This window comes from Lycorma delicatula, chromosome 2, assembly GCF_047948215.1.
Source record: "Lycorma delicatula isolate Av1 chromosome 2, ASM4794821v1, whole genome shotgun sequence".
Lineage (NCBI taxonomy): Eukaryota > Metazoa > Arthropoda > Insecta > Hemiptera > Fulgoridae > Lycorma > Lycorma delicatula.
Window position 1 is genome coordinate 233,899,312 of NC_134456.1, and position 27,920 is coordinate 233,927,231.

At 28.8% G+C, this 27,920-nt stretch overlaps 2 protein-coding genes across 2 annotated transcripts in view; one reads left to right on the forward strand and one right to left on the reverse strand.

Annotated features, from left to right (window-relative positions):
* Positions 1 to 3,880, reverse strand: part of Ziz (dedicator of cytokinesis protein Ziz) — a 133,426-nt gene extending 129,546 nt beyond the window's left edge. Inside the window, exon 1 of the mRNA XM_075357388.1 lies at positions 3,715 to 3,880. Coding sequence (XP_075213503.1) covers positions 3,715 to 3,813 — 99 coding nt within the window. The 5' untranslated portion in view covers positions 3,814 to 3,880. The remainder of the gene's footprint in view (positions 1 to 3,714) is intronic.
* Positions 3,881 to 4,450: 570 nt separating this feature from the next.
* On the forward strand, positions 4,451 to 27,616 carry LOC142319755 (protein phosphatase 1L). Its single transcript, XM_075357389.1, has 4 exons — positions 4,451 to 4,957; positions 14,697 to 15,168; positions 15,264 to 15,394; positions 27,215 to 27,616. The coding sequence occupies exons 1-4, from the start codon at positions 4,490 to 4,492 to the stop codon at positions 27,596 to 27,598; spliced, it is 1,455 nt and encodes a 484-aa protein (XP_075213504.1). The 5' UTR covers positions 4,451 to 4,489; the 3' UTR covers positions 27,599 to 27,616.
* The last annotated feature ends 304 nt before the right edge of the window (positions 27,617 to 27,920 follow it).

Below are 27,920 nucleotides of genomic sequence, written 5' to 3' on the forward strand. Positions count from 1 at the left end.
ATTGATTATTTTCATCAATTATGCTTGGGAAACTCTTCACTATCCATAATACACCCCTGATTTGAGTCTGCCAGACTTAGATCTCTTTCCAAAGCTGAAAGAACTACTCGGAGGAATTAGTTTAAGCAGTTTAAGGGTTATCAGCTGCCATGATCAGGAAATTCAACACCTCAATAAAGATTGTTTCCTGACAAAAATTCAAAAGTAGCCAGACTGTTGGTAAGTATGCATTAAACATATAGGGATTATATTGAAGGTCTGTAACTTGATTTTGTGTAGAAATAAATTTTCTTTGAATCTTGATGAACTGAGAATTATTTTGGGGACAACCTACATACATTTTCAGATATTAATATGATAATATTTCTGATCTTTAAATTATTGTAATAATTAAAAATCTTAATATTTTTGTTTAAAATGAGAGTTGGTAAGTGAAATCAATAAAACTATTCTTTTGCTATTAAATACCTCAGAAAAATTAAAATAATATTATCTAATTTTACTTTTTTCTACTGCTGAAAAGTTTCTCACAATAATTTTAGAAAATTAAAATAAATAAATAAAACATCTGAATTTAACTGTAAATTTGTCTTGTAATGTTATATTGTTTATAGTTTTTTTTTGCATGAGCTTAAAGAAAAATTAACTGTAATAAGAAAAAAAGAATTGCTCAGGGTGCATTCGTTAAATTAATAATTTCAAAAGAAAATAAACAAAATATATTAACTGATTTTCAAAAAAATCTCAAAAAATTACAACAGCTCCTCTTTAGTTCACAGTACCTTCCTCAGATGTTATTTACAGAATACTATTCTATTGTGTTTTCTATTCCTAATACCTGATGAAGGTACTGTGTACCAAACAGCTGTTGTGATTTTCAGAAATAAATTTTAAGAAAATCAAATAACATATTTAGTTTATTTTCTTTTGTTATGATGTATTTTCATCAAGTAACATGTTCATCCATAGATTAATCAATGATTTTACAATTTGAAAATTTTTTGTACTTTGCTTATTATTATAAATAAATTTTACAAATAAAACAAATATGCAATGCATATTTCACAGTCGTAGTTACTTATTTTCTTATGCATGAATAGAAACAGCCTGTAAGCTACTACATTACATCTAATGGTACACTTGGTAAATCAAAAGAAATCTCATAATAAACACATTACAGCAAAGCAAATCAGATTAACAGTTTTAAAACTGAACCTGATTATTAATTTTATATAAAAATGAAGATACAAAGGGTTTTAGATTAGTAGATCAATACTCTTAAAAACTATGCAGAAATAAAGAAGCTTCACATGTGGCTGGGAAGTTAACTGGTCTATCTAAACAATGAAAAATAGAAACATTTATGTGTAACTAAATAAGAATCTGTAATCCTAATTTAATTTATAAAATACAATATTGACAAATTTATATTTCTTAATTTCACACGAATGAATTATATTGCAGTACTGATATGTTTCAATACGATAAAAAACTCAAAACTGTAATCGTAAAAAATTGATAGGTTACATAAACAAAATTAGAAAATAAACATATATAAAACAACTATGCCTAATTAAAACATTCAATGGCAGTATTTGTAGACACAACTGTACAGTCAAGGCTGCAGGTCATACAGAAAGGATTTCACAGCATTCCCAGCAAAGACATCACTTTTACAATTGTAACTTTTGTGACAAATTGTAACAATTTCACGATTGTTACTTTTTATATTTCTTTTACATTTAATGCTTCATCTGTATCAACTTATCACTTATCAATCTATGTTTCCTTTATAACAACAAATATCATTACATGTTAACTAAAAGAGGGAGGATACTGACAGAATGGCTGGTTTTCAATACTGTTACTTCAATGAAATTTGCAACATTTAGGTTTTTATTTTATTTCAAATACTATAAATGGAGATGGAATTATAAGAAATATCAACATGTTGAATCATTCAGCAAATTTTGAAATACAAACTTTCTACTAATAACATAGTCTCTGAAACTATCTAACATTAATGCTACGTGAATTTCAATTTAAAATTAAGTTAATCTGTTTTCAGACATTATTAAAAGTTAATATAAATATAACAGACATACTGAATGATTTTCTCTAGAAACTACATGCTAACGTTAAATTACAATTTCATAATGATTGATGAACAATACATATATGAAAACAAATCAATATGAAATAATAACTTCTAAATATACCATTGCGGTGTGCCTTGCAGTCAAAGTAATAACTACATATTTTATAGAATTTTCTTCTACTTCTATAGAGTTCAAAGATTGAATACATATTTAAAAAAGCAAAAAATAAAATGTTTTCCTGCAGTTTTCTGCGAGTGTAGATTGTGTGGTTCTTGCTGTTTTAACAAGTTCTTCAAAAAATAATAAACCACAACAGGTTCTGATTTTTTTCAACAAAGTGCTAATACACTGTACTCTTTCCCAACTTACACTAAAGTAACGTCTCTCAATTTGGAGATAAAGACTGCAAACAACCATTGAACAACTACTTCCATTGAACAAATATGACTGAAATTTTCTTCCTTGCCATTACATTTTTATTACACCTTTGCACAGTACTAAGAAAATATATTATTAATAATTCTGTGATTATGAATATATTACAGGCCTAAAAAAAAAAATTAAAATTTTTTTCAATGTGAAAAGTGTTATAGAATGTCATACAACCTGCTATTACCAGAATATAACTGATAATATGCAAAACTTGACAGTTTTCTTTGCCAGATAATTAATTAATCCTAAAATAATTAACGTTATAATAAATTAAATACCAAATAACAATGTTGACCTACAACAAAATATATAAAAATAAAAAAATGGTTCTTGAAAAGTTCAGCACTCCCGACTAACAAAAAATCTAAAAAAAAATATATTAAACAGTTATGGAAGAAAAATTAGTTAACTACTACACTGTGTTTTATTCATAATTTTTTTTCCACAAATACTTATGCAGATGTATATGACAATTATGATATAATCAACAAATTAAAATTCTGAAAATATTTATAACCATACTGAGAACTGAACCGTCCAATTGCAAAAAAATCAGATGATTATATGACATTGAAAGATTAATAATAAATAACAACACTAAATGGATATGGAAAAATGTTTCAGTACAACACTGCACAGTTGACGCAAATGTATGAAGTACATTTAAAGCAATCAGTTTGATATAAGAAGGATTAACAGTAAGCCTTTATAATGCAGTTGGTATAAATTCCTCAATGAATGAACATTATTTATGGTTGATAACAACCACTACAACCCTAAAATTAAAAAATAAATTACAAATTATTCATTCATAAATCATTCATTTAAGTAAAACATTGTTAGGTAATGCAGGATCTACACAATCGCATCATAATAACTTTATAATTGACATAAACATTCTAAAGTGATAAATTTAATATAGAAAATGGGCTGATTTAAAGAGAAAATTAACTATTAATACTAGCAAAATCGGTCAAAATTAAAAAAAAAAAAAAAACGTTGAAAAATACAAACTTTGATGTAGTTCTAAGAATTAATGTTTGAACTACAAATCGTGCTCTATGGTTATTCATAAACAGAAGAATTTTGAAATCTATAATATACAGAATAACAGATGATCATAATAAATATATTTATTCTAACAAAATTAAATAATAAGGCCTACGTGTAATTTTACACCTACATGTACAGTACTTTCCCTGACAACTTGCGAGACAGTCTCACGAAGCTGTGCGGCCATTCCGGGTTTCCCCAAGCCTCTCGAAAATTTTCGTTCACTCATTTTTCTTCATTTATTGAACAGCATTAACTACGAAAACAACCAAAACAAATGTCTGTTTACATTCTCATCGCGGTTTTGAAGGCCATCAAGACCCATTTCTGGACCAATCATAATCAGCTGTAACTCAAGGGCAACAACATTACCAATATCATAAATACAACAAAAATATCAATTATTCACAGAAATTGAGGTTAAATCAACACTAAAGTAAAATCAGTTAATATTTATTAAATTATATCGGAACATTAAACATTAATTATATGAATAACAATTTTTTAAGCCTATAACGTAGCTGCTGGGTTAGTAAACTTTATTAAATGGTATTATAAAACACTCAGATGATATGTTGAAGACTGTACATTTACTATCTTGTTATTACAATTTTTCCAGCTAAATCAGTTGGCGAAAGCCTTTGATTCATCTACTTGTTCAAAACATCAAAGCTGTTGTTAGTCTTGTTCAATACCTCATTAAACTATAAATGCATTTCAAATTTCTATTCTCGTTTTTAGAGTAAAAAAGTAAAATTAAAATTGTTATATCAATATGTATAATTTGTGATTTATAATTTGCTTATTGTTACAAGTGTAACATTATTCTTTGTTGTAGAACCTGGGGATTTTTTCTGAGATATCAGAAGGCTGTGGTATGTAATGGTCATAAATAGGCGTGCAACATGGAAGACGAATTAGAAGATAGGATATTTTATCAAACGTATATTTCACACATGAAGATTTTATCTAGATTCGCTGTAGGGTTACCCCTCAATTCTGCTCATTTTGCCCATATGTGGCGCTTATTACGGTTGTATGTGTTAAAACCAGAAGTACTAATATTCAGCGCATTTTTGCTGGTTATTTTGGTTTACCTCCAGGCTGTTGATGTATGGAGCAGAAGTTTGTTAGAGAGATTGTACTTTGCCATCGGTAGATCATCCTCCACAAAAGTTCAGAAGTTTCAGTTCTTTGTAAATAATAACGCTGGTGATGTAGATAAATTAAGCTGGGAATTTAAAGAACAAAGTGTCGCTGCTTACGCGGTGCAGGGCCGCCGTCCTCGAATGGAAGATCGTTTTGTCGTAAACGAAAATATCAACAATACAGGAGTATCTCTTTTTGCAGTGTTTGACGGTCACGGTGGAGAGGCAAGTTCTCCACACTGTATTATATTTATCATTTGTTTATTTTCAGTTAAGGTGTATTATAATTTACTGCTTAAAGTAACCTATTTGGCTAGTAATTACGGCAATTCTTTTGACAGTGTAGGTTTATTTTAATTAATTTTGTTGTTGTAGAAAATGCAGATTTTGAAGTGTTAGTTTAACAAAAAACAGAAGTTAATGTAATCAAGGCTTTTAGATTTAATTTAACTGCCTCTCAAAATTTCTCGTCAGAACCCAGTATTGTTTCTTGTGGCCAAATAAAATACATAATAATTTTTATGGGGAATGTCTTTGTTTTTGATTGTTTATTTTTTTACCGTGTTCTTCGTCAGTATATTAATTCCTTCTTTAGAAATTTGGGTTAATTTTTTTTCTTTGCTGTTCATTATTTTTTTCTATAAATTAAGCAATACATTTATGGTTGCAATGTAGATACAAATTCTGTGCATTAAAAATTGTGTGGATATCTTAGAGTAGATAAAGCTGCTTGTTTTTCACCAAACTGAAAATCTGTTTTTAAACTATAATTTTAGTTTGTAAAATATTATTTACAGATACCTTTGGATTTTTAAAAGACTATAATGCTATTTGGTCTGAAAGTAAATTGCTACTGCATGGATTGAAAATTATCTCCAGGTCTGAATGTTGAATAATTTAAAAAAAAAAATTATCAATAGGTCATTTTTTGGTAGTTATTTTTTAATTAAGAGGTTTATTGAAATTGATAGTGTTATTACTATCAAAAATACTGAAAATATACTTTAAAGAGTGTATTGTTTTCTATAAACAAGGGTAGTTAGCAGATTTTTAGCCTATAAAAGATTTTATTTTCAATTGTTTCTTTCTCTGCTGAGCCTTAAGTGTTTCAGAGGAAATTAGAAAAATTAAGGAAAAGATGAAAAGTTATGGAAAATATAAACTTATGACCAGAGTTCTGTGAAATATTTACAGAATCTTTTAATTTTTTAATTAAAATCTTAGGTATGCTGTTTACAATGTTTTAATAACAAATATGAGATTATTGAAGTAATAAAAATTCCAGAGGCTTGCTGGTAATTAAACTTAAACTAGCAGAACACAGATTTCCAATCCGCTGCACCAAATGCTAACGATCAAAATTGGCAATAATAATTTAACAAGATCATAAATTAAAAAAAACCACATCCTTGCCCACAGTGACTTCTAAATATATACTATAAAACAGACTCTGAACAAAATTAATTTTGTTGCACAAGTCCTAAAATAATTAATTTGTTGTTATAGTGTTGTATATTTCATTAAATATAAAAATCTATATCATGATACACACTACATTTTTGTTTTGATTATAAAGCATTAGCAGAAAATTTTGTCTTCTACTCTAAGCTAGAATGAGAATATTTGTTCTTATTTACACTTTATTTTGTACATGTATACCCTTCAAAAAATAAACAGAAGAATTCAATTTTTTTTTCTTAAAGTAGAAAAGAATAAATTGCTATCTCAGATTGTTTTGGGAATTTTTCATAACTAATAAAATAGTCATTTTACTCTAATTCTTGTTTTATTAGTCATTTCTTTTGAGCTGAAATAACTCGAAGAACACATCTCAAATATTTAGAAAACCAACATTATTTGTGTAGTAGTAAGTCATTAAAATTTAATTAATAAATTAATATAAGAGAAACATATGTTCGATATAAGATGCAACTACATCCACATTATTCTGCTAAATTTTGATTATTAAACCATATCAAATAAGTTAATGGTTAAGATTTTGTTTTTTTATGATAATTAAATTTTGAACTATTGCCTTCAGTACAGGCCAAAATCAGCTTTGGACATAAATTAAAGTGTTTTTTGCTGATTAATGTGGTTAGAATCTGATTTTTTTAAAAGGAAGAAAGTAATTAAATTTTCCATAAACAAAAAAAAATTATAAAATGGGAGGCTAAACAGAAAAAGAAAAAAAAGAAAGAAATAAGATAATCCTATAAAAACAATCATTCCTCAAAAAAAATTTGAAACATTCTGAAAATAAAATAACCTCTGTTTTCAATTCTTAAAATGTCTGTGAAAAAATTAAGTATATTTAATAATAATAATATTTTAATTCTGTATTGGGTGATATGATATTGGTTGACCCAGTTTAAAAGAAGTTATAACTGCTCAATAACTAAGCATTGGAAGATACAGTAATTTTTTTTAGAGTAAAAAAAATTGTATTATTGTTGTAAATATTCTGTGACATCTCGTTAAAAATTACATCCCTGGAACAATACTATAGCTCTATAGTTTTGCAAACTTTAATAATTTAAAATTTCAACGGGAAATAACAGAACCAAATAATATCATAGACTAAATTTATATTTGGTATTGATAAAGAAGATGATTTACTTTTTTATTTAACGTTTACATAGATAGTTATACTTTGGAGATTGGTTATATATAGAACTGCTAAAGTAAAAAAAAAAAGTTAGTATGACTATCTAATGCAAATTTTATTTCTAAGAACCACTAGTAATGTTAATGGTAAAATAATATAACTAATAATATTTTAACCCTTTAAAAATTTTCTTCCTAATGGTATAAAAAAAATTACGGTTTTTTAGGCAGTAATTCAAATATCTATGAGTTGTAATTAAATATAGTAGTAATACTCATGCAAGGTCTGTAACAGGAATGGACAAGGTATGTGAGCTACTATCAATACAAATGCAATATTACAAACATTTCTCAACATTCATTTATATATATGATGTCAGTGAATTTCTGTGAAGTGCCTACTTATTAAATTTATTCTACTACAATAATGATTCATTGCATCCTTCCAACTTCTAAATGTGTAAAGTGGACTAGTATTTGTGAATCAGTTAAAGGATGTTGCACCCTGGAATTCCCAATTATTTTAGAACCAGGTTGTTAGGTTATAGTTTTATCATATAACCCGGGACCAGGATTGAAGCTAATTTGGAAAGGATTGTAACTCATTTTGAAATATTTGTAGAATGGCATTATGTAACAAGAGATCTTTAAAATTTTCGTTTAGTCAACTCCAGAGTTTATAATAGAGTACTTTTCCTCTTTTGTTGTGTGAAAATATTGTTACTGTTTATGCAAGTAATTTGTGTATGCCATGTGTTCTTTATTACTTGTTTCGAATATATTTACTTTTCTTTTTTATACTTTATTGGATAATGATCTTTTCAAATTGTTCATATTTTGACATTTTAATAATCAGTCATACCAAACAGTTTGATATATTTTCTGGAATGTGTTATATTAGTTGTATTTAAATTATTGTTAATAATAATAATAATATATAATATATGTAATTATATATTTAAAAACCTTCCTATTCTCTGATTTTGTTTTATCTTATTAGTGTTAACTATTTTTTTTAAAGTTGATGAAAGTTTAAATGTGTATGTTTATGTGTATTTTTGTTACTTTTTACTTATTGGTAAGGAACTTGCATTGGTTTAAACCGTATTTATCAGTTTACAGATAAACATAAGATTTTATTAATATTTACAACCTTGTTATGTAATTGGATTTGTAAATATTAGTATAAAGAGTTCAGCTAGTGCAGTGTTATTTTTGTATAACTATTTTGATCATTAAACATTCACATCATTAAAGCTTGATATTTATAATGTTTTTGTACATAACGTGATTATGATTATTATATTTGTTAGTAAAAGTATAAACTTTTGTAAATTGAAACCAAACCAATTTTATAATTAGATGTTTTTAACTTCAAAGGCATTTTTTTTTTGTGGTCTTCCCTATCATCTAATTGTCATTTCATTATAGAAATTTGATTTTGTTTGTCATTATAAAAGTTTGTAATTTTTATATTAAAGTTTGGTTTCCTAATTCTTAGTAAGAAGTCTGTTTTGTTTGTTAGTAGTAAATTTATTTGGTATACTGTTATTGATTTATTTACAGATTCATATCTTATTTTATATGCATTGGATGTATAAATGTTTTGTAATGTCTCCATGAGTAATTATTGTTTGAGATTGATGAATTTCATAAATTTGTTGCTGTTTGCCATTATTAGGAGCATTGAACGAAAATTTATCTTAGTAATATTGTTGTATTAGCTTTTTACTGCTGTTGTTATAGTTCTCTTTTAATTAAACTTACAGCAGTGCCATTTTTAGCTTAAAATAAATACTTTTTTATAAACATGGATTTTTTAATGTGTTAAACTGGGAATAGAATTGTAATGAAATTTAAGCAGATTTATTTTAAAGCAAACGTTAAAATAGTACTGTGAGTAAAATATTATCATTACTTTAAGAAACTTGTTTTCTTTAAGCAGATTTTAATAACCTTACTGGTATAAAAATTTTGTAGTGATAAATTATGAACAGTTAGAACTAAAGAGGACATTTAAAAAATTATTTGATTCTTCAGCTTCTTTTTCTTTGTAACCATCTAGCAAATAAAAGAAGCATTATGGCAGATATATTGACTGATTTAGTTGAAAATATGAATGTTTTTAATGAAATGGTTGTCCACAAGAAAAATGCAATAGGAACATTTACATAGTGGTAGAGACTAGATTTTCTATAAAAAACAAAATTGCTGTGATTGTGATTTTTGTTTATTTTTATGATCAATTATAAATTGCTGCATCAATAAAACAATATGTAGCAAGTGGGAAGTCCCTTTATTCTAGTTATGAAATTATTAGGATAGGTGCAGCTTACTTTCTACATATCTAAAACATCTGTATGGGTTCCACCATGATCAAAGCATGGCTGTATACATCTCCATGTCGGTAGTTTGTCTGCAGCAGCATATCAGGGGTATCATTTCAAATGCTGACCGAATAGTGTCTTGGATGTTGTTGTTGACTGTACCGTGTTATGGAGCACAGATTATGCAACCTTTTATCTCTTATGTCATTATTCTCGATCAGAATTTTCCTATTTTCATCTTTTTACTACCGGAAGCCTAAGTTTTACATGACTACATGAAGAGCCCAAAAACCACCTTCAAATGTTATTTGCTCTTTTACTAATGAAAAAAGTAAAAGTCATTCACCAATCTTCGAGTAACACCTTTGTTGGAATTGTCCAGGTCTGTCTTCAACTTCTTCCTTGGTGTTTTTTTTATAAGGAGTACTGATTTCACTTCCTCTAGTTTCTTGTTGCTTTAAAATGCGCTGAAGGTATCTAATGGATACACCGGTCACTTCAGAAACATGAGTCTATCTGCCATAACTGAACAAATGAGCTATATTTAATAAAATTCACCTTGGTATGACTGAACAGTTGCATTGTAGTTGAATAAGAGCGTAATCAGCATTATTAATGGAGTTAATAAGCTGGAAGCAGGCAGTAAAGTAAAATTAGACATTGGTTTTTAAAGCATTAAGAACTAATTTATTGACAAAACCATAAGCCCGAATTATCCAGATCAGTTTGCATTACAGTCTACAATATATTATTCTTAGAAGAATGTATTGGACCAGTATCATCCGCAAAAGATGTAGCTTTACCATAAAATGTATGCAAAACATATCATTAATAAAGGTTATAAATAGAATAGGTACAAGAACTGAGCTGACTGACTCCACAGATTACCTAAAGGCTATTGCTCACAATATTATCCCCACTGACTTCTGCCCTCCAGATAAGATGCAAACCATTTTAAAGCTAGGCCTCTAATTCCAGCAATGTACATATTATCTAATAAAAGTAACTGATTAGCTGTATCAAATGCTTTTACGAATATAAAAAAATAAGACAGAAACATTTTGCTTATCTGATGAATTAAATCCATTTTAAACAGCTGTTATAAACTCATGCAATGAAAATTCAGTACTCAGACCATCCTGAAACTCAGATTAACATGAGTAAAAATCAGCCTTTTTTTAATTAATTTTTCTAGCAATTTTGAAAAAACTGAAAGTAATGAAATGGGTTGATAGTTGCCAACCACATCTAAAGAGCTTGATTTATGAAATGGAACAATTTTTGCCAATGTCAGGGCAGAAGGAAATTTATCCGTAGCAAGACTATTATATCTAGTAGATAATGTAGGGATCACTAGAACAGATATTTCCATAACCAAAGCAGAAAAATATCAATACTTTGACATTTACCTACTTTTACATATACACACACACACACATCAAGCTCTTCATAATTCAGTAATACTTTGTTGGTAATTCCCTCATATTTTTAAAATACTGTTTTTTAGCTACTGCAATCCACACATCTATCTTTTTCTTAAATTTATTTTATTCAGTCTTCATTTTGTGGCTATGAAGATTTTTACACCCTTTCCTATACAATCTTTTTCTTTGAGAAATGACAATGCACAGCCCAACTGTTATCCATATTTTCAATTTTTTTAACCCCCCTTTTAAAATAAATGACAGTTTTTGATCGATTAATATATCCTAATAAAACAACATCTAAAAAGTTTTAAACTGAAATCATTATCAAAAATTTCACTCGTCATATTCTTCATGTAAATAGACCTTAATTTATCATAATCCAATACCTCTTTAAAATCCTTAAAATTATTTTGAGTTCTCTTCTTAGAAAGAGATTAATGATCATAGGGAAACAGCCCTATGATCATTAAAATGTGTCAGAATGGCAACACAACAAACATTGTATTTACATAAATTGATTTACAAAAAAATATGATTGATGCAGCATGGCCTAGCATTCTCAGTAACTCTAGTATCAACATTAACTACGGAGCTGTCCTACTAAGTATTTTTAGATATTGTACACCATTATTATCTATTCTTCCATTAATACTTATATATCTTTCATTAATTATGATAATGTCATCTATTAAAATAATACTGCATGTTTGAATTGTAGGAAGGTTTTCAAGGCCTTTCAAATTCAGACTTATTTGCTTATTCCACCCATAAACTCGAGAACATAAAAAATATAACTAAACCAATGACATTTAAATAGAATGACAACTTGCAATTTTCTCTGACACAGGTAAGGCTCCTCCACAACAAATACAAACTCAGTAACCCCAGTAGCTGTAGAAAAATCACTGTACACATAAAAAGATGTATAAATAGGCTTCAACAACTGATGTCAGCCATATCTCAGATAGCTGGTCTTCTCTTCCAGCAGCTTATCAATGAAAAAAAAAAAGTATAAAAATTCTTATTTAAACTATTAATATTTTGGTGAATGATCATAAGGTTATTCTGATTCATTAAGAAGCTGTTTACATTATTATCATTTTCACACGACAATATGTTATAACCATCCCCCATTATCATAACAAAATTTAAAAATACACATCCCTGGCTGGTAAAAGTGGTTAAGCATAATGTATAATGCCACAAACATCCTTTTTTTACATACACCCTTAGATACATAAAATAACTTTGCCACACACGCATTCACAAAACCAAAAAGAAAAATTATTAATTAAACACTTCATTAATTACTGGTAGCATATGTTATAATAAAGCAAAACAAAATCAAAACTAAATTTAAATTGTGTAATACAGTTATTTTTCTAATTCTAAATAATACACAAGCAGAAATGCAATTAAAAAACAAAAATAATTGCAGTAATAATAATTTGTATATAAAAAAATATATATATACACAAGGGCCGCTTGGAAAGTAACAACCTCCATTTAACTATAAATAAAAACCTGTATAGATAAAAATATTTTATTACTTCCAACTTAAAACTACAGCTTTTAACTATTTTTAAACATAGTCACCGTTTAAATTCAAGCATTTTTCATAGCGTTTATCTAATTTACAAATACCTTCTTCATAAATTTTAGCTGCCTGAATTCTTTCCCAACCTTTCGTGGCATTTTTAATGTTCGTCTTTGTCATCGAAGTGTTGCGACGCAAACCATTTCTTTACATGAGTAAAGAGATGAAAATCACTTGGCGCCAAGTCCAAGCTGAAAGGAGAATGATCAAAAATATCTCGTTTGAATCTCAAGAACTCAAGTTCTTGTGTTCTTCGAGCACTATGAGGATAAACATTGTTATGCAACAACACCAGATCACAGCATACTGCGTCATTTGTTGTGAATGGCTTGCCTAAGTTTCTTCAAAGTTTCACAGTAGAATTGCGTCAAATGGCTTGCAGCACTTCGATGATGAAGACAAACCATGATAGGAGCTGCCGTATTGGCAGAACACTATGAATGAATTCATTAAATGCTGATTGTGCAAAAAATTAAATTATTACCATTTCCTTTATGTTTCCACCTTATAAATAACTTGCAGAATATAATTTGATGAAATAACAAAAAATAATAGAGCTCCACAGAGACACATGCAGTCACTCTGATATCTAATTACTCAATATTATAATTCTTGTCAATATTTAAAAAATTTTTTAATATTACATTTAAAATTTTTATTTCTCCAAGACATAGTTGTCAGTTCTGCTTCTTGGAATATGGAAAAAAACCCACTTCACAGAAATGAAAATTAATTTTTGTATGAAAATCTGAGTATTTGTTTGTCTATTTGTATCAATGCTCTCTCAAATGAACCTTTAGACTAATCTGAATGATCCTTTTACAATGGATTGAAAGAATAGGAAGTTTTGATGAAGAATACTTCATTGACAATTGAACACACATTTTGGGTAATATAGATCATGCCAGGAATGGTAGATCCACTAATTCTGATATAACAAAAGAATAGGGTCTCCCAAAACTTCCAGCCACTTTCCCACTTAACAGAAATTTTAAAATTATTTTAAAAATGTTTTTGATTCAAGAGTCCAATAAGAAACTCAGCGATATCATAGAGTTCGGAACCCTTACACTTAAATGCAGACTAAATCTCCTGTTTCTCTTAATTATCAAAAGTTGAAATATTAAGTTATTTGAAACTTTTTTTTGGTAGGCATTGTAAATTTGGAGATAAGTAAAAGTGTTAATGATGTAAACAAGGAAGAGAAGCTGTATGAAAGGTCAAGTAGCTCTCCGTTAACAAAAAATGAGATCTCATTAATCAGACTGTTCTTTTTCTAAGCATATTTTGTTTTTAATTTAAATAATTGTGTTAAAATTTTCAAGCCCTAGCTTCCTCAGTACTAAAAATTTAAACATTACTACATTTTAATTATTTCCTCCAAAATGGTATTTTACTCAAGTAAAAACTATAGGGTGATAGAACTAATACCTTTTGGCACCATGGACTCCTTAAACCTTTGTTCCTATAAAATTAAATAATGAAATAATGTCATATTTAAACTTGTTTGTATTATTATTATTAAAAACATTGTATTTTTGGAAAAATAAAAAAGAGTAATCAAAACATTTCAAACTTACCACTCTAGCCTAATTCACCTTATTTAGTGTTGTAACTGTTTTCGTGAGAGTAACTGCTATTTACCGAAGGCAAGCACATACAGTAATATAAAATAATTTTATTGGCTATAACTATAATTAATATTTTAGGGTATATAGAATTCCTTATAAATCAATAGTCAAATGCGATGAAATATGATTAATAATCTTTTGTATGAAAATTGATAGAAATGTTGTTGTATGATTGATCTGTGGTCAGTCTTAATTCTACTGATATGATGTTACATTATTTCAAAATCATAATTTTTAATAGGTGAAGTAGATGCTACTATGCCCTGTGTATTTTATAGATGTCTAATCAAATTAATGAATGATATTTAAAATTCTTGATTTAGCACGACTGAAAAATAAAAAAAAAATTATTAAAGATATTTTTAATTGTTGCAGTTTGCGGCCAATTATGCACGAGATAATCTAATAAATAATTTGAACAACAAAGTTATTGAGCTGAAACGTTTGATAGCGAATGGAGGCCCAGAAAAAATATATTTGTTTCCAAAGCCTCCTGCATCTCCAAAACCAGAAGAAAAGAAAGGACAAGAAGGTACAAATGATTCATTAGAAAGAAGGAAAAGTTTTCGCAAAACTGCTTCGCAGACAGATGAAGTGATGAAGAAAGGTGTAGGAGGTGGGGTCACAGATCCATTGTTGCTTGAACGACTTGATTCTTTAAATCGACCAATTACTCGAGAAGTTCGAAATAGACCTGGGGTATCAGCTGCTTCAATCCCGACACCTGAGATCTCAAGCTACCTGAATTCAAATCTTACTATTAATTATGGGCGTCTTCTTACTGATGAAGTATTGGCTGCTGACAGGCTTCTTGTTGAAGCTGCAAAGAAAACTATGGATGTTGCTGGTAAGCTGTTTCTTTATTTTTATTGAGTATATTTCATCATTGTTCTATCAATTTTTTTTTGTGATTGTTGATAGTAAATTTTATATTTTTTTAAGGTACAACAGCATTAATTGCTTTGCTGGAGGGTAGTCGGTTGATTGTAGCCAATGTAGGAGATTCTCGTGGTGTAATGTGTGATAGTAAAGGAAATGCTATACCTCTTTCATTTGATCATAAACCACAACAGGTAAATTGAACTTTGTACTTAATTTCAAATGTAATACATATCATGTATTATATACGTAAATATATAATAATGTAAATATATAAATATATGTTATTATATATGTAAAAAACATATCGTGAGTCATTCATAATCAACAGCCAGCAAAAACTATTGAAGATAAATTAATGAAAATTTATATACATATATAGGTTTTTTTTTTTGTTTTTTTATGGTGTAAGTGCATATTAAGAAAGAAGTTTTAAAATTCAGAGTTTAAAGGGTTAAAATGAAATTTACTATTTTTTTAATTTCTTGGTAACACATTGTAGTTAACAGCTTAATTTTTGATGTGTGTAATCTTCATGTGAATATCTAAAAAGCGGTTACTAAATTTTCTGAAATTTGACCTTGAAAGGGGTGATGAAAGGTCATCTTGAACAATGATTTGCAATTTTCCTGAATTTACTGAACAATATATTCAGTAAATTTGGGCTTGCAAATATTCATCAGATAATTATCTATAAATCATTTTTGTGTTTTTTATTTTTTAAGGGATTAGACGATTTACAGTGTGGCGGCTTAACCAACATAGCCACTGCCACTATTACCATATGTACGACACGACTGGCTGGACCTGCCTCTGGGTACTTGACTAAAAAGTATAAAATAAAAAACAATTGACCGCAATGGGGAACCCAGGTAACCTTATAGAGTGGGCAAAGTTGCGATGGGGATGATATTATAGTATTTACACAGTGAAATCTCTTTCAGCAACCACCTCAGTAAGACGAACAACTCTGTATTTCCCTAAACGTAAATAAATTGCAGTACTGATTATGTTATTGTTGTCTTAAACAACCACTCCCTAACCCCAATGAGACCATCAAATAAATATTCATTGATGATGACCACTAATTCGTTGCTTTTTTTTGTATAAAACTAAACGTTAGTCACAAATCTAATAGGAGATCCGGAGAAAATTGTAATAAAAAATTTTTCAATCATTTACAAAAATTAATTTAGTTCTAAATAAGACAAGAAAATGTGGATTTAAATTGTCCAAAAATACATTGCTTAGTCGTTTCTTTTTATAGTCACATATGCCCATGATGTTTATCTTAGTCTTTCTTTCTTTTTTTGTTTAGCTTTTGGAACCACTGTAAGGTATTACTTCAGAGGATGATAGGTATGAATGTAAATGAAGTGTAGTCTTGTACACTCTCAGGTCGATCATTCCTGAGATGTATGGATAATTGAAACCCAATCACCAAAGAACACTGGTATCCACGGCTAGTATTCAAATCCATATAATTGTAACTGCCTTTACTAGGATTTGAACCTTAGAACTCTTAACTTTTAAATCATCTGATTTGTGATGAGTTCACCACTAGACCAACCTGGTGGGTATGATGTTTTATCATAGTCTGCTTTATAGAATCCACACTTGTAAGGTTTTTCCCATCAAACCACTTCAGAAATCTCTGCGTCTGGTTCTTGGAAAATTTTTATCATAGAATATTTAGTAATATAAACTTCATTTATAATATATTGAACAGGAAATATTTGATTGGTGTTGTGATTTAGGCTTAGAATTCTGGAGCGAAGATTCAGGAACATTTTATATACTACTAACTGAAAATTTTAGTGAAATCTGTTGATTAGATTGCTGCATTTTGGTTGCCTATGAGTTTAATGAAGGATTAATAAAAACAAGAGTTAAATGATGTTTTTAAATTTTTAAACATTTTTTTAGTCTCGCATAGTACTAAATATATCCCTAATTAACAATAATGTAAATGATTGAAACATTAAAATGTTTTTGTAATATCTTAAAACCATCATAAAATTATAATATAGAAAGTACATTACTGTATGCTTAATGTAGGAGTGAATTGTGAATATATGTTCTTTATGTAGCGAAAAGTGCATCTAGCTGATAGCCATCATGTTTTATCAATGAAAAAGTTAAAATAAGAGAAACTTTCTACAGCATACAAATAAAAGTATGAATAAATTCAAGGTCATCATGAACAATGTTAGTTGTCTTGTTTGAGTTAGAAGTCAGGTTTGTGCATTGAACTACATGTATGTTTATATTTGTGCAATAAAGTCATAAATATAAAAAGTTCTTGTATAATGACATCCCAGTTTTTATATAGAATTATCTGTTGAGTATGGTTTGCTCAGACACTAAGTTCAGTTTCCGTATAGTTTTTGCCTAGTTACATGCAAAATTCCTAATTGCTCTTCATTTCTTATTTGACACAGAACTTGTATTATTGTTGTTCATTTATTGTCAATGTTTTTCAGTTGTAATACAATAGCAAGTTATTCATTTTTTAAATTCTTAATGATTTCCTTATTACGGAAATACCTTTTAATATTAGTCTTTTCATATACGTTTATCACGTTATTATTATTGTTTTATATTTAAGTCTTCATATGTGTTAAAAGTTGTATATACACTGAAAAAAAGAAGTAAATGAGAGATTTAATATTGACAGATACAATCTAATAAGACAAGACACGAATACCATCTAGAGTGAGCAACACATGCAGTCAATTGGGCTCCTTTTAATCGGCAATCTGAAAACATTGTGTGGCCCCATGATAAGCATTTCTAGAATGGTACCAACATTCTGTTCAAGCAGTGTTTATATTTCATACAATTGCCATATTAATGTTAGGCAAAAGAAAATGGATATATATTAAAAAAAAAAAAAAAATGGGAAGCATACATCTGAAACTGAAGCAGGTGTATGAAAAGACATTTTTATAGTGTTCAGGTTATTTGCACAGTTTAAATATGGTATGAAAACATTTGAAGATAAAGACATTGGCAAATATAATATAATCACCCTATATTCACCCAGACAGGCTTGGGTGTCCTGCTTATGTCCATACTGAGAAACTTCACCAAATTAAGACAACAGTTCAAGAAGATTTTGTGCAAATTTGGGAATGATTGCCGATGTGGTTGATGTTAACACATCAAACAATTTGTCAAAAGATCTGAACACGAAAAAAGTTGCTTCCTGGATTCTGTTGAATTCCTTATCAGATGATAAAATATGTACTATAGGCAGCTTGCAAGAGACATCTTTCAAACTTTTGATGGACGTAAAAAATTCTTTTGATTGTTGCAGTAGATGAAAAGAAATAAAGATTATGCTTTGTTTTGCTGTGATTGCAAAGGAATTATTCACCATTAATTTTTTTATGAGAGACTAACTATCAAAAGAAATTTTATTAGTGTTCTGGAATATTTATTGAGGATGATTCAGTCATCCTTCAAAAAAATTTACCAGGTTACTAGGCATTAATTGTCAAAGAAATTTTAGTAGAAAAGCAAGTGTGTTGATTTGGTTAACACCCTATTCACATTTGTCTTTATGATTATTTCTTGTTTTCAAAATTAAACATAAATAAGAACTGTTAACATCTAATTTTTAATGATGCTGAACATGTTTGGTTGAATGCCTTCTATATCTATTTAATTTCATATTTCTTGTTGGAATTTTAATTGTTTGGAAACTGTAATTGTTTTATAAATTGTAATCGTTTGAATTTCTTGTTGGAATGTGTAAGCTATTCTCGTCTCAGGTTTATTTGTGAGTGCGTGTATGAGAAAATATAAAAGATACGAGTTGTTAGTGTAAAAAGAAGTAAGAGATTTGGTTTATATTTGAGAAAATGAAGAGTATAGAGAAATTACATTTGGAGAAAGCATCATTTCATCTTCATTTTGATAATTAAACATGGCGGTAATATCCCTATGAAATGGTGTTTATAGTACAATCTGGTTGTAATATATTGCACTTCTTGTGTGTTACGGATTTCAGATGAAAATCTGCTAAGCTATGAGGATTAAATTCCTATCATGATGTTATTTTTAACCTAAATGTATGATGGATTGTGCTATTCCCATATTATCTGAGTTAACCTTAGTTGTAAACATCTCACAGTCATGAAATTATTCTTGGTTTAGTGAGACAGACATAGTTCTTCTATGAAGTTACTATATTGTAAATTGAGAGATTTATGGCAAGTAGATTTCACTGTTAAACTCTGTATGCTTTTTTAAATTAAAGATGCAAGTTATTTCTTTATGGGACATGCTTACTAAAGTTTAGTTTTCTAATTGTAGAGGTTTTATCTTTTTAAAACCAAATAAAAATTATGCTAATTCTTCTAAAGCTTTTGACGTTTTATATACACAGATTAGTAATAAGAGAAAGAATAAGTCATAAGTTTGGCTTTTTGTGTGACCGTGAGATTGGAACAGAACCCTTGGACAGTTTAAGTGGCGCTTAGGATTGCTACTCCACTAAGCTATAACAAGAAACAGTTGCCTTGTTGGCTACCGGAAGATATGCCATGATGGTATAGATGGAATCAAGGGTTGATAGACTTCCATGGCACTTGTTAAAAGAAAACTGAATAAAGGATAAGGGAAAAGAAGGGAAGTTTACCCACAAAACTGCCTCTGTGATGATGCTATTTAGCCCAGGCCCACTGTTTTATTATTGATTTTAAAGTTTTGTTAGTTTTAATTTTGAAACTAAAATGGTAAACAAACCAATGGTTTATATGTTTTAGGCCACTTTATTATACGTGTTTTCTCCTGCACTGATTATTTTACAGAACTTGAATTTAGTTATCATTTCAAACAAAATTTATTTTTATTTCTTTAGTGTTACTTATCTTTTTCTGTGTTTGATAATTTATTGTGGTGCATCTGTTTAAATATAAGTTTAGTTTTATTTTTTGTTTGCTCATTTAGTTAGATAATACGTGTCTATTGTTTTTCTGTAATGTAGTATGAATATTCAATTGATAATGAAGTATACATACATGTACACAATGGCTTGTTTCTTCTGCATAATTGTTTTTTTTTTCCATAACTAAAATTAAACAGGTTTTAAAATGGTTGAAAATGTTGCATGTGTTATATATATGTAAAACAAAAATATAAGTAAAATATAACTTTATTGATGAAATATTCAAATTTTTATTCAGAATTAGTGACTTTTGAAGAGGTTTTCTCATTAAAGAAAAAATTTTCTTATAGATTTAAAAGGTTAAAATTTGATTAAAAAATCTCTCGTCTATCTCTAAAAATGTAAAATGTTAAAATTTTCTTTCAATTCTCTTGATATCTTAATAAATTGTTCAATTTTAATAAATTTATAAAAAAAGAAAATTTTTGTATTTTCTAAATCTCATTCATGGTAATCATAATTTATAAATTTATTCAATGACATAATATATTATAGTAAAAAAATGTAAAATATACCATGCTTTTGGATTAGCTTATTTTTTTTTTGTCTTCATTCATTTGACTGGTTTGATGCAGCTCTCCAAGATTCCCTATCTAGTGCCAGTTGCTTCATTTCATTTTGGTATACCCCCTATAATCCTACATCCCTAACAATTTGTTTTACATATTCCTAATGTTGCTTGCCTGCAAAATTTTTCCCTTCTACCTGTCCCTCGAATATTAAAGTGACTATTACACGATGCTTTAGTATGTGGCTTATAAGTCTCTTCTTTTAACTATATTTTTCCAACTGCTTCTTTCTTCATCAGTTTGCCACAACACCTATTCATTTGTCACTTTATTCACCCATCTGATTTTTAACATTCTCCTGTAGCACCACATTTCAAAAGCTTCTAATCTTTTCTTCTCAGGTACTCAGATCATCGAAGTTTCACTTCCATATAAAGCTATGCTCCAAACATATACTTTCAAAAATGTTTTCCTGATTTTTAAACTAATTTTGGATGTAAACAAATTAAATTTTTGACTGAAGGCTCATTTTGCCTGTGCTATTCGGCATTGACAATCACTCCTGTTTCATTCTCTTTTGTAATTCTACTTCCCAAATAACAAACTTCTATCTCCGTAATATTTTCTCTTCCTATTTTTATATTCATTGCTTCATTATTTTTTTTATCTACATTATTTTTACTACATTTCATTACTTTCGTTTGTTCTTGTTTATTTTCATGCGGTAGTTCTTGCGTAGGACTTCATCCACGCCATTCATTGTTTCTTCTAAATCTTTTTTACTCTCAACTAGAATTACCATATCGTCAGCAAATTGTAGCATCTTTATCTTTTCACCTTATATTGCAACTCCGGATCTAAATTGTTCTTTAACATTATTAACTGCTAGTTCTATGTAAAGATTAAAAAGTAACAGGGATATGGAACATCCATGTTGGACTCCCATTTTTATTTCGGCTTCTTTCTTATGTTCTTCAATTGTTACTGCTGCTGTTCAGTTCATGTAAATGTTAGCAGTTGTTCTTCTATCTCTGTACTTAAACCCTAGTTTTTTTTTAAAATGCTGAACATTTTATTCCAGTCTACGTTATCGAATGCCTTTTCTAGGTCTATAAATGCCAAGTATGTTGGTTTGTTTTTTTAAATCTTCCTTCTACTATTAATCTGAGCGCTAAAATTGCTTCTCTTGTCCCTATACTTTTCCTGGAACCAAATTCGTCTTCTAACACTTCTTCCACTCTCCTCTCAGTTCTGTATTCTTCACATTTATCTGCTCCTGCTTTCTTTGCTATTGTGACCATGACACTCTTTTTAAAGTCTGATGAAATTTCCCCTTATTCATAAATATTACACACCTATTTGTATAATCTATCTATCCTGCACTGCATCTAATCTAATCTATCTATCTATCTGCACCTGCACTGTGCAGTAATTCTGCAGGTATTCTGTCTATTCCAGGAGCCTTTCTGCCATTCAAATCTTTTAATGCTCTCTTAAATTCAGATCTCAGTATTGTTTCTCCTCTTTGACTTCTTCTTCTTCCTCTATAACACCAATTTCTAATTCATTTCCTCTGTGTAACCCACATATCGACCTTTCCTTTTGTATTATAAATTGGTGTACCAACTTTGTTTAACACATTATTAGATTTTAATATATGTATCACAAAATTTTCCTTAACTTTCCTGTATGCTTCGTTTACTTTACCAATGATCATTTCTCTTTCTACTTCTGAACACTTTTCTTTCGCTAGTATGCACTTTCTGTTTATAGTATTTCTTAAATGTCGATAGTTCCTTTTACTTTCTTCATCATTAGCATTCTTATATTTTCTACGTCCATCTATCAGCTGCACTATATCCTCTGATATCCAAGCTTTTCTATCAGTTCTCTTTGTTCCACCTAAGTTTGCTTCTGCTGATTTAAGAATTTCCTTTTTAACATTCTCCCATTCTTCTTCTACATTTTCTACCTTATCTTTTTTTACTCAGATCTCTTGTGATGTCCTCCTCAAAAATCTTCTTTACCTCTTCCTCAAGCTTCTTTAAATTCCACAGATTCATCTGACACCTTTTCTTCAGGGTTTTAAACCCCAATCTACATTTCATTATTACTAAATTATGGTAGCTATCTATTTCTGCTCCTGGATATGCTTTGCAATCAATGAGTTGATTTCTAAATCTTTGCTTAACCATGATATAATCTATCTGATATCTTGCAGTATCACCTGGCTTTTTCCATGTATATATTCTTCTATTACGATTTTTAACTGCGTGTTGGCAGTTACTAAATTATACTTTGTTTAAAACTCTATAAGTTGGTCCCCTCTTTCATTCCTTTTGCCCAGCCTGTATTCTCCCCAATATTTCCTTCCTTGCTGTTTCCAATGCTTGCATTTCAATCTCCAACTATTATTAAATTTTCATTCCCTTTTATGTATTTAATTGCTTCGTCAATTTTATTTGTATACACACTCATCATCATGGGCACTTGTAGGCATATAGACGTTAACAATCGTTGTCAGTTTGGCTTTGATTTTATCCTCATTACAATGATTCTATCACTATGCATTTCGAAATACTTTACTCTCTTCCCTATTTTCTTGTTCATTATGAAACCTACTCCTGCCTGCCCTTTATTTGAAGCTGAGTTAATTATTCTAAAATCATCTGACCAAAAGTCATTTTCCTCTTCCCACTGAACCTCGATAATTCCTACTACATCTACATCTATCCATTTCCCTCTTTAAATTTTCTAACCCACCAACCTTTTTTAGACTTCTAACATTCCACGCTCCAACTCATAGAATGTTATTTTTTAATTTTCTGATGACCCCTTCCTTAGTAGTCCCCACCTGGAGATCCAAATGGATGACTAGTATACCTCTGGAATATTTTACCAAGGAGGCGCCTCCACCTTTACTACATGAAAATGCAGAGAGTTACGTTTTCTTGGAAAAAGAGCAGCTGTAGTTTCCATTGCTTTCAGCTGCACAGCACTCAGAAGATTGAATGATGTTGATATGGCCGTTTAAGTCCTCCTGACCTGTGCCTTTAACAACTACTGAAAGAGCAGCTGCTCTCTTTCAGGAATCATTCCTTAGTCTGGCTCTCAACAGATACCTCTCCAATATGGTTGCACCTTCGATCCAGCTACTCTGTATCACTGAGCACTCAAGCTCCCTACCATTGGCAAAGTCTCATGATTCATAGATTGAGGAAAGAAACCTATTTTACAAATTAGTTATGGGCCCAACTAGGTAAATTTATACATAAAATGTTGCTTTATGCTGAATAATGAGTTGATTGTATGTTTCATAACCTGCTCTAGGAGTTAAAAGCAGCCATTAGTGCATACAAATATATAGGACTCTGGTTGATTTATTTGTTATTAAATGTTCATGTTTATTTTATTTACTTAATATTTCATGGCTACTCAAGTTGATTATATGTAATCCTTTTTTTTTTTTTTACTGTTTAAAAACGCATATTATTTTTTGAAACTATAATGTATTTAAATTTTAAATCTTTCAAGCACATTTCTTTGATCCCACTGTAAGAATTTGAAGTGATTTTTATTTTCTGGTTTGGTATAAAATGGTGTACCATTTTATACCAAACCAGAAATTCGTCTGGTTTTTTCTTTGCACCATTTAAAATTGGAAAGAAAATGTTCTCACGAACCATTAACAAAAATTAAAAAGTTGTGTGAAACTGGATTTAGGAAGTTTTTTTAGTGTTGTCTCTTTTTTAGCTGTGTTTCAATATTTGTTTGATGTGGCTCTTTCTTTGTATCACACTATTTTGCCACCTTATGTCACTTATGCAATTGATGTAGATCATCTATTATCTGTTTTTAGAAAATTAGGCAGCTATTGTGGATTTCACAAACATAAATAGATACCATGCGTGCTAAACATTTCTTAAATTTCAAAAATCTGATCTGGACACTACATGACATCCTTGTACATTTATTAAATTACATATACATGTTTTTGTTGCACTTCATTTAAACTTATTTCATTTGAAAGTGAGATACGATTTCCAATTCTTTAATAAAAGTGAACAGTTCACAATTGCTGAAATATTCGTTCTTATTAACATCAAATAATTATATAATTAGCAATTCAACAATCTTACCTGAAATATTAGGTTAGAGTAAAATCCTGTGATTACTCTTTAAATAAATTGTTTACCAAATAATCCAATAATAATAAAAACTGATTGCTCTACTCCTTAAGGTCAAAATTAATATTTGTAACCAGTATACAGGAGTTCACTAAATGGAATAGTTTAATTATTATTAACTTTTATTTATATGACACACCAGAAATCTGAAATACACACCAAAAATCTTGTTGCATATTATGCACAAATGAAAAAAAATTTCAACATTCACTTTAAATTGATTACAATTCAAAAATGTATTTTATTTTTCTGTCAGATAATTAAATAAAATGATTTTTTTAAAGATAAATATACAATTTTTATAAGAATTTGCTAAGAAAATCCAAAAATAATACGATTCTAAATTATTATTTTCAATTTATATTAAATAAAGAGATGAATATGAATATGAGAAATTAAATAAAGAGAATATGAAAACCAAACTGTTTCATGATCACAGTACTTCCTTTACTATGTACAAGGAGGTAAAAAAAAAGAAGAAAATGGAGATGAAATCTGAAGATCAAAATTTTTTTGTGACCACAATACTTCTTTTACTTTGTATAAGGAAGTAAAAATGGGTAAAAATACATTCGTACTACCCAGTGGCAGTATGTGGCTGAGGGAGGTAATAGCTGTTTACCTATCTGAATAGTCTACTTCATTAATTATATGTTTGTTTTGAAGTACTTTTCACATTTCATCAGTTAATGTCTGCTAATCTTGAAGGTGTGTTGGCGTAAGCCTCAAAGATGTTCTTAAAGAATTTTTGTAATAATTTTCAGATTCTTTCTTACTTCTTAAGGTTTGGTTTGTTTTACCTTGGTAGTTTAAGAAGACATCTTATAAGATTATTACCAAATTTGTTAATACTTCTGCTATTGACCACACACAAATATGTGATATGTTTTTATAACTTAACATATTTTGACATTTATGACATACTATTATATCATAAATGTTATTATAACATTGAACTCAACATTTTTAATGAGCAGCAGCATTTTACGTTGTATAATTAATGGATTTAGCATTTTTTTAATGCAGTATGCCAACTGTTCTATCTATCCTTATTGTGTGGCTGATTAGTACATTGATGGCAGCTGTGAATCATTCATTAGCACTTAATGCCAGCCTTTAGAGTGATTTAATGCCTTTATTTCAATTTATAAATTATTTTTCAATACATTTTAAAGTCTTTCTCAGAAAACTTCAGTAAAATAATTTTTTTTTTTGTAAATATAAAAGCTAATTGATTAAACATAATTTCAAAATACTGGTCATTTACACAAAGTGTAGCATTTTATAAATGTTTGTTCACAGACAATTTTTTTTTTAAACTTATAGATTATATAATATTTACATTACTTGAATAAATATACAGAAATGATTTTATTATTATTGCATGACTTTTTCACCTCATTATCCTCTTCCCTTGAGTGCTAGTCCACCCATCTGAATTTTATTCTTTAAATAATGAGAATCTAAACACCATATAAGACATTTTTAAACTAGTAAAGCATATATTTAATTGCAGTTTTCATTTGTACATCAGGGGTACATGAACTTAAAACTAGTGGGAATTTTATTGAGAAAGTATTTTGCTAGGCTACTTTCGTAATAGATTTTTTCATCAGTATCAATAAACTTATTTGCCTCTATGTTGTAATGTGATTATTAGTATACTGCAATAATAAATATCACTGTTATTACTATATTTCATTAGAAGTGATTTTTTTTTTTAAAAAAGAAACCTTGTTTTATGAAAATATTTAATACTAAATATAAAATGTTTGATTAGTACTTTTAATCAAATTGGTTGCAATGAATGCATGCAATAATGAACAAAGATTGCCTCTACATAAATGAATGTGAGAAATATAATAATATGCATGAACAAGAAACATAGTTGGTTTGCTTATGATATATATATATATATATTTTTTTTTTTAATATGCATAAGAATTAAACACACCAATTACTTATACTTCATGATGTTTACTCACTATTCAGTATCAACTGGAGTGTTTTGTAAAGAAAATATTTTAAGGGACAGAAATGCTGTTTCATAAGATAGAATTGTAAAATTGTCCATTGTTCAGTCATCATTTATAGTTGGAAGGTCCCACTAGTAGAGGCTTATGTGTAGTCACATTTATCTGATTAATATTATAAAGGCGGCCTTTGTACAGTCACCATATTTTTACCATCAGAAAAGTTTGGCAAACATATGTTCCCTCTTTTTGTGGATTAGGGTTGATCTAAGTGATGCTGTGTGAATGATTAATGATATAATATATATAAATTTACTTGTGTAACAAGAATAAAAATATATATATCTAGGAAGTAAAAGGTTAAATTAATGAACTCTTTCTTTTGTTTTAGATGCGTGAACAGAAAAGAATAAAAGAAGCTGGTGGCTTTATTACCTTTAATGGAGTTTGGCGGGTAGCTGGTATACTTGCAACATCACGAGCACTGGGCGATTATCCTTTAAAGGACAAAAAATTAGTTATTGCTGATCCTGATATATTAACATTTGATTTGAAAGATCATAAACCACAGTTCCTTGTATTAGCATCTGACGGATTATGGGATACTTTTTCAAACGAAGAGGCTGTTGCATTCATCAAAGAACGTCTTGAAGAGCCTCATTATGGTGCTAAAAGCATTACACTTCAGTCATATTATAGAGGATCATTGGATAATATTACTGTGCTTGTTATTAATCTTAGCGATCATAAGTGGGATGATCCACCTAAAAAATAAAGAAATAATTCATTTCTACTTTTTTTTTAATCAATTCAAAAATCCATCCATTTCATGTGAATTCTTTTAATATCCCATAAAATTCTTCATAAATCCCGTAAATTATACAGAATAATAATTTATAATTAATCTTTATAAATAAATATTTTACCTACACATATATATTTATGAAGTAAATGATGTTCCCAAAATTAAAATTTATTGTAAATATTTTAGAATATTTCAGTTGATAATACTATATTTTTCAATGTTTTTATTGCTTAATAAGTGTTCTGTTAAATCAGAAAAATATTTTTATAATACCATTCACTGGTAATTTCTT